Below are 8,590 nucleotides of genomic sequence, written 5' to 3'. Positions count from 1 at the left end.
TTCTTGATGCCTAGGGGACCGGCTCTGCATAGCGGTCTCTGGATGCTGCTGCTACAGCTGTCAGCAACGCGTTTGACAGCCGGCTCTTCCCATGGATTCGTCAAAAAGATGCTCGAAAAGCCTGGCTCTGCACATGGGCCTCGGCCACAGGGTCTCGTGACTCACCCCTGCAAGTGCCTACAGTACCCCTGGCCTCTGCACATACAGCCTGGCCTCTGCACGTACAGCCTGGCCTCTGTACATACAGCCTGGTCTCTGTACATACAGCCTGGCCTCTGTACATACAGCCTGGCCTCTGTACATACAGCCTGGCCTCTGCACATACAGCCTGGTCTCTGTACATACAGCCTGGTCTCTGTACATACAGCCTGGCCTCTGCACATACAGCCTGGCCTCTGCACATGGGTACCTACAGCACAGTAGTACCTGAGACAGACTGTCTTTCCTGTGGAGTAGTGCGCAGGTTACCTCACTGAGCGCACCACTGCCCTGCCGCAGGTTCCCAGGGACCCAATCACGCGTGTCTGACGGCACACTTTCATTGCAAAGCGTAATGGCTGTTTCCTCGCTGTTTAGATCAACAACCCTGACATGAGAGTTCAGATCCTGAAGGACTTTGTGAAGCAGAACTTCCCTGCCACCCAGCTGCTGGACTACGCTTTGGATGTGGAGAAGATCACAACCTCCAAGGTACCCTCTTAAAAACTTCAGCCAATCCCAAGCCATGCAGCCTCCCAGGCACCCCAACAGTGTGTGCATGACAGGCTAACCCCAACAGTCTCTGCATGACAGGTTAACCCTAACCCAAACAGTCTGTGCATGACAGGCTAACCCTAACAGTCTGTGCGTGACAGGCTAACTCTAACCCCAACAGTCTGTGCGTGAGAGGCTAACTCTAACCCCAACAGTCTGTGCGTGACAGGCTAACCCCAACCCCAACCCCAACAGTCTGTTCATGACAGGCTAACCCCAACCCCAACAGTCTGTTCATGACAGGCTAACCCCAACCCCAACAGTCTGTGATTACACAAAGAAATGAGCTTGCTGGGTAGCCTTTAGTAGCCAGGCCTGTGATGTAGCCAGCCGCATTTCCACCAAAAGTACCCAGAACTTTTAGTCCCAGGAACTACTTTTCAAGGAACTAAAAGGTTCCTTCAGCCCATTGTTGTCTGCGTTTCCACCGCGGTCTAAAGTCCCACGAAGATTAGGCAAATTAGCCCACTGACGTATGAAAAAGCGACGTTGTCGTCGGTCCATCTGTCCTATGATTTCTTCTGTAACCCCATACTACCACCGAAGTAGCCTACATTATTTTCTAATAACCGGGACAGCCCGGAGGGATTTATTCCACTTATACAACGGGTTACCAACAATGACTATATATGGTTGCTTTTGTATTTATTGATTTTTATCGATTTAATCACCTGGAATTGAAATATTCTTCCGTGGCCGTTTGGGCATATTTTACCGTTGTCAAGCAAAACTCATTGGTAGTTGGACTTGAACCGTTGTTATGCAACAAATAGGATATAACAGGCCAATAGTCAGATTGTAACTGTTTTATATATCCTCTCAAACACATTCATTATGTTTTTATGCGAACATTCACTTTCATGTCTTGACATCCGAGGCGACAGAATGCATTCACATTCCACAAATAACTGGCAACAACAGCAGAAAACATGCACACGTCGAAAACAATTTGCTGTTGAATTGATTACTTTCTCATCGTCAATTCCATATAGGCTAATCGCATGAAAACTTGGACTTGCGTGAAAATTTAAATTAGCAGTGGTACAGCCACCGTTTGCTTTGCTTCAAAGTTACTGCTAGCCGAGCAGCGAAGTGTGCCCTCCAGATGCGAACCATGCACCATAAATTAGTCCAGTCTTCCTGGGCTGCGTTTCCGAGTTTCGATGTACCTTAACGTTTTACGAAGGTTCTTAAGGTATACCTTCTTAAGGGAAACCGCTTTTTTACGAGTGTTTCCCAGACTATACCTTAAGGCAACTCTTAAGGTATAACTGTTAAGGTACATCGTAAGTTGGAGCTGGCCTTCATTGTGGTGCTGAAAAGTTTATCAATCGATGCCAAGCGAATCGATTGTCTCACTTGTAAAGGCTTGTGAATGACGTTTTAATATTACACGTGTTGTCATAATCATTTTACATCAACCTAATATTGCAGAAGAGGAAGCTATGCCTACTAGAGATCATCTGCTAATCTCTTTAAGAGTCCGTTAAGACGAAACCTTGTGATAGTTTCAATAAATACGTACATATAGGCTACAATGGATAAAATAAAAAGCGTCAATCGGGACATATAAGCCATAGTCTGGGACTTCGTGGAAGCCCAGGGAAAAGGATATAGGCTACATATGGGTGAATTATTTTGTTCTTATTGAAACAAAGGTCTAATGTTAATTTGTTTTTGTCACACAATATATAGGCAACTGTAGCAGCACATCACTGCACTGCACTGATTCCCGCGAACTTTTCTCTGCAATGCAAAAATGATCGTAGATGAAAGGCAAAAGCGCGTCTGTGGAAATTGATCATGATGAATTATATACCGGGTGCCTTATGAATAGGTCTACCTGTTAAAGTGATTTGTTCAGCCACCTTAATTTGCTGTTGGATAATCTTAAGTTTAACCAAGAATATCATTATTGGGTTGTTTACCGAAAATCGTAAAACAACATGGTAAGAAAAATGTTTCGTAATGTTGATATTTACCCAGTGCTATTTTGTTTTATATAGGAGGTGTGAGCTAAAGGAAGGGGATGTAGATCATTTCGTTGTGTTTGTCCATTATGAGCCACTGTACCTGTATGTGTGTTTATGGCCAGCCAATCAACGTGTTCTAGTTCGGTCGTGCAAGTAGACTCACTCAACGTTGTTTTTGCACACACAGGTTTTATATTCTTAATAAACCGGCGGTTTGTTCCAAGTCAGTGTGATCATTGACTCACACACAAACGAACTAATTTCTACAGGGTATGCAGTCAGAAAAGCCATATAGATAGACAGGTAAAACGACAACATTCTCACGACGTGCTATGCACAGAAACGTTGTTTGGATAATTCATTTTCGTAAAAAGTTAATATTAAACTATCTATGTAATTTTCGCATGCAGATGTGCTACTAGATGCGCACTGTAGTACAACTGTCGATTTGAAAAGCAAAATGTTGGGGTAATAAGGCTGAAACCGCGGAGCGCAGCGCTAAGGGACAGCTTACGAGTGCCCCAGACCACCCTTTTAAAGGTATACCTTAGTTAAGGAGACGCTGGGAAACAGCTCGAGAGCTAAAGGAAGAGCTTAAGGGATACCTTACGACGCACGTAGCGCTAAGGAGACTCTGGGAAACGCAGCCCTGGTCTTTTTGTGGAATTGAAGAATGGCAGAGTAAAATTATGGCAGTCTGAAAAAGCAATAATAATTACTAGAATTAACCTGTTATTTTACCCTAAAAAAAAAGCGCGGAAGGTGATTTCCAGTTTGCTTTTACTGTATCACCAATGTAAATTACGCAAAACTACCGCATACCTCACATAACTGTATCAAATGTTTTGAGTCAATTACAACAAGCTAACAAAGAAAATCCAGAAGAAAATATTCAGCAACCGAATTAAACCGTTTGAATGTTTTACGTAATATGCTGTCCCAGAACGAATGCTTAACATTTTATAAAACGAATACTAAAGCAAGAAAAGAACAGAAGAGCACACATGTTATAATTCCAAGACGTTGGCAGGTTATAACCAAAAGTAGGCTACTGCGCCGCATAACATACAAGTTTGATTTCAAGTTATTATGAAAATAAATCGGTTTGCGGCTGCAGATTTTTTAAAATGGCGGTTGAAATAAAACACTGCGAGTAGTCGACCAATCAGAAATTTCCAGCGCTTGCGCCCCACCCCAAAAGTTCCGGTACTTTTGGAAAGTACTACCCCCCGAGCAGGGACTTTTTTGGGGGTAAAATAAAGTCCCTGGAACTTAATTTAGACCTAGTTCCTGCGGTCGAAACGCACTGAGTTCCTCAAAAGGTTCCTAGTTTCGGGGTAAAGTTCCTGTGGTGGAAACGCGGCTTTGGACATGGTTAGTGCGCTCTGCAAGTACAAAAAGCCAAAATGCTGGAGAGACTGAGCTCACACAGATGCTCTCATACAACACTGTCAGCTTTTAGGAAGGGAATTTTAACTGTCACCCTCCTCCCCTCCTCTTCCAGAAACCAAACCTCATCCTCAACGTGGACGGCTTCATTGGGGTGGCCTTCGTGGACCTGCTGAGGACATGTGGTGTATTCACACGGTGGGGGAAACCATCTGTCTGTCTGTCTGCTTGCGTGTCTGCTTGCCTGTCTGTTTGTGTGTCTGGCTGGCTGTCTGTCTGTCTGTCAGACTGTCTGCCTGTCTATGTCTCCCTTGTCTACCTGCCTGCCTGTCTGTCTGTCTATCTGTTAACTGGTCGATGCAACGTCGGCCCACCAGCCTCTGGATTTGATTGGAGGCCATCAGGCTCATCCATGTGCAGCAGCGTGCCGCCGCGACCATCGCGCCAGCAGCCCTTAGTTCTGTTTTAATTCAGACTTCCCGCCGATTGTGGTTACCCTGTTCAGAACACCCCCCGGGTGCAAACTAGGCATGACTGTGTCTGCTCCACAGGGACGAGGCTGACGAGTTTGTGGAGATCGGGGCTCTGAACGGGATCTTCGTGCTGGGCAGAAGCATGGGTTTTATCGGTGGGTATGAGCAAACTGAAGAGAGCACACTATAGCATTGGGAATGTTCCAGAAACAACACAAACAGTGCCTTAGTCAGTACAAAGACACATATGGTGCCCAGCCCATAATGTCTTATAAGACACTGTTATACAGCATACCGTCATATTCATAAGAACTTTTACAGTTAGTCTGCATAAGAATATTATTTACATATCCACATGTGCCACGTAAAATACACAATGTATTACAGCTTTTGTAATTCCTATGTATAATATCCAGTTCATTGCTGTGCAGAAGGGTTTGGGGGACTCAGATAGCTCTCTGCTAAGCATACGCTCAGTGAAAGGTTTAAGGCAGTTCTCAGTGCTGTAGGGTTCTGGGGGAAAGCCACACCCACTCACAGTGCTGTAGGGATCTGGGGGAAAGCCACACCCACTCGCAGTGCTGTAGGGTACTGGGGGAAAGCCACACCCACTCGCAGTGCTGTAGGGTTCTGGGGGAAAGCCACACCCACTCTCAGTGCTGTAGGGTTCTGGGGGAAAGCCACACCCACTCGCAGTGCTGTAGGGTTCTGGGGGAAAGCCACACCCACTCTCAATGCTGTAGGGTTCTGGGGGAAAGCCACACCCACTCTCAGTGCTGTAGGGTTCTGGGGGAAAGCCACACCCACTCTCAGTGCTGTAGGGTTCTGGGGGAAAGCCACACCCACTCTCAGTGCTGTAGGGTTCTGGGGGAAAGCCACACCCACTCTCAGTGCTGTAGGGTTCTGGGGGAAAGCCACACCCACTCTCAGTGCTGTAGGGTTCTGGGGGAAAGCCACACGCACTCTCAGTGCTGTAGGGTTCTTGGGGAAAGCCAGACCCACTCTCAGTGTTGTAGGGTTCTGGGGGAAAGCCACACCCCTCTCAGTGCTGTAGGGTTCTGGGGGAAAGTCACACCCACTCTCAGTGCTGTAGGGTTCTGGGGGAAAGCCACGCCCACTCGCAGTGCTGTAGGGTTCTGGGGGAAAGCCACACCCACTCTCAGTGCTGTAGGGTTCTGGGGGAAAGCCACACCCACTCGCAGTGCTGTAGGGTTCTGGGGGAAAGCCACACCCACTCTCAGTGCTGTAGTGTTCTGGGGGAAAGCCACACCCACTCTCAGCGCTGTAGTGTTCTGGGGGAAAGCCACACCCGCTCTCAGTGCTGTAGGGTTCAGGGGGAAAGCCACACCTACTCTCAGTGCTGTAGGGTTCTGGATTCAGGACTGATGTATGTCTAGACAACCATGACTTTTACCTTCATTAAAATGCAATGACATCTATCTAATTAGGGTGTAGAGCGGGAAAGCTGGGGAACAGACCCCATCCTCCCGAGGAGACAGGCGCCTGTGTGTGCCCCCGAGAGCTGAACAATGGGTGGACTTCTCTTACCAGTGAGCCTGTTGGCACTACTGATTGGATATAGGGTCTCTGCATATACTGTAGGAAACTGATTTAGTTGATTTCTTTCCTTTTTCTGCCATTCCTCTTCTGTGGAGTGGAATAGAGGCCGATGCCCTGGAAAAAGCCAGACATTGCCCTTATTATCAGACTTGCACCATTGGTACAGTTGTAGTACATAGATTTATGAACGGTCTTTATACAGAACTGTATGAAGAGTCAAAGGTAGCCAACATGTATTCTGCATTGCTAACCTCAAACCTCAAGTCATGTCGTTTGTCAAGTTTTTGTACATAGACATCACTGCTTCACTCGCCATATAAAACTTAAAGGAGAACTGAGATGAGTCATGAGAAGCCAGGTGAGTCGGTGCTGATTGACAGGTCCAAGCCAGATGAGTCGGTGCTGATTGACAGGTCCAAGCCAGATGAGTCGGTGCTGATTTACAGGTCCAACAGCCATTTGAGGAACAGTGTCAGGAGGATGTCCTTCACAGAGCTGGAGTGCGGCAGCCAGGAGGCCCTGTTATTGACCTCTGCTCTGTTCTGTTCCCTTAAAGGGCACTACCTAGACCAGAAGCGGCTGAAGCAGGGCCTGTACAGGCACCCATGGGACGACATCTCCTACGTGCTTCCTGAACACATGTCCATGTAACCACGGCGACTCCAGAGCCAGCCCCTTGAGGCCTAGTACCACAACTGTCTTACTTCTGTTGCCATTAAAATGACCTGGGGGGGGATTCATCAGTCACAGCAGAAGGGGAGCCATGACCATTACAAGTGATTTAGCCTCAGAAGTCAATGTAATCAATGTGAACACATTCATTGCCATTTAAAACAGAGGTCCTGCCAGGAGCATTCCAATAGTATCGGTGTTAAATTGTAGTTGTCTTAATTTCCCATGTAATTTTTGTGGACCTCAATTATATCCTTTCTACCACAACTTTCCATTGCAAAGGAAGTCCTTCCATCCAAACATAGTATTATAGTTCCTAATAATTCTGCTACTATTTGCTGTACGTATCTGACTACATGTTTAAAGGTCCATGCTGTGCCATGGCAAATGTTGCGTTGCCTTGTGTTGTCTTAGAATTGGCTTTTATATTTGTTGCCATGATACAAAAAAAAATCTAATTAAAAAAGAAATCTACTGTTTGCAAACGTCACAATATCTTATATATAGGAACAAATGAAGATACATATGTAGAAAGCTGTATGCATATATATAGAAACAAATGAAGATACATGTGTAGAGTATGCATGTATGTGATTAGAAAGGATGCAGTGATTAACGGGCCTACACTTTAAATGGAGAATTTACCTGCTCTTAGTATTGCTTCAGCTACTGTACATCATGTGACTCCCTGTTTATGCCACAAAGGTGTAGATTTAAAGCAGATCCTGGTTTCCTTCTAAAAAGCAGGATCTATGGTCATGTGAGAAGCCATGAATATCATGAGCTCACAGGCATGTGCACCTACAGCCCACTGCAACCAAGCCAAATGAAGATTACTCATCAGTACTGTGCAAGGGCCTGTGGTAGCAGAGAGGTTTCCTGTGTATCTCCACTGTGCTCGCTGTAGGCCCGCTGGACCCCTTTGTGCAGCTGAGTTTATGACACATCCTCTGTGGAAGCTAATTGAACAGCACCCTGTGTGTGTGTGTGTTTGTGTGTGTGTGTGTGTGTGTGTTCCATTGACTGTATATGTTGAAAGATGTCTTTGACAAGGTCTTACTTTTGTGTTCGTGTTATTGTTGCTATTAATATGAAGTCAGAATTGTAGTATAATAAAGAAAACTACTCCGCTATATTTTTTTCTCTATTTGTTCATCAATTTTCTCTTTTGATAAATCCATGTGTAGTTTTAAGATTTACCAGAACCAAATAATTTACAAATGACCATCAATTCAGACATTTACTAAATATGTGAACTATTAATTTTCTTTATATGAGGCAAATGTTCTAAATGGTGTTTAAAAAGCAAATGTTATGATAAAAATAAAAAATACATATAACCGCTTTTGGTAGTCAATACCTGTACAGAGGGTATACCCATATAAATTATAAAATAGAATGTGTGTCGATATTGTGGAGGCAGCTGGATATCCTTAAACCTTCAGAAGTTATGTTTGTGTGACATAAATAGAATAGAAATAGATTAAATAGAAGACAGATTCTAAGAAAGATATGAACGACTCATTGATTATTAGTGCTGAGTAGTGATATTAACGGTGTCGTGTCATTTGCTACATAAGTGGTTTTGAAGACAGGAGAACCACAGAAAAAAGTTTTGCTTTGACTGGGAGCTTCTCCGGGGTAACACTTGAGGTTAAGAGACTGACGCTGGGAATGCTCAAGCCCTTCGGCTGAACTCTTCATAATAAATTATCTTATTTATCCAGGTCATATCTGGGACATGAATAAAACTACATTCCAGATGACTCA

General features: G+C 44.9%; 1 protein-coding gene across 1 annotated transcript; it reads left to right on the top strand.

Moving 5' to 3' along the window:
• Positions 1-539: 539 nt before the first annotated feature.
• Positions 540-7,955, top strand: LOC135243765 (ATP-citrate synthase-like). Its single transcript, XM_064315790.1, has 4 exons — positions 540-690; positions 4,231-4,313; positions 4,667-4,743; positions 6,705-7,955. Exons 1-4 carry the CDS (start codon positions 592-594, stop codon positions 6,797-6,799), a joined length of 354 nt encoding a protein of 117 aa, XP_064171860.1. The 5' UTR covers positions 540-591; the 3' UTR covers positions 6,800-7,955.
• The last annotated feature ends 635 nt before the right edge of the window (positions 7,956-8,590 follow it).

Source organism: Anguilla rostrata, chromosome 17 (genome assembly GCF_018555375.3).
Source record: "Anguilla rostrata isolate EN2019 chromosome 17, ASM1855537v3, whole genome shotgun sequence".
Classification (NCBI taxonomy): domain Eukaryota; kingdom Metazoa; phylum Chordata; class Actinopteri; order Anguilliformes; family Anguillidae; genus Anguilla; species Anguilla rostrata.
The sequence above is the reverse complement of the archived record's forward strand: the minus strand, read 5'-3'. Positions and strand labels throughout refer to the sequence as shown.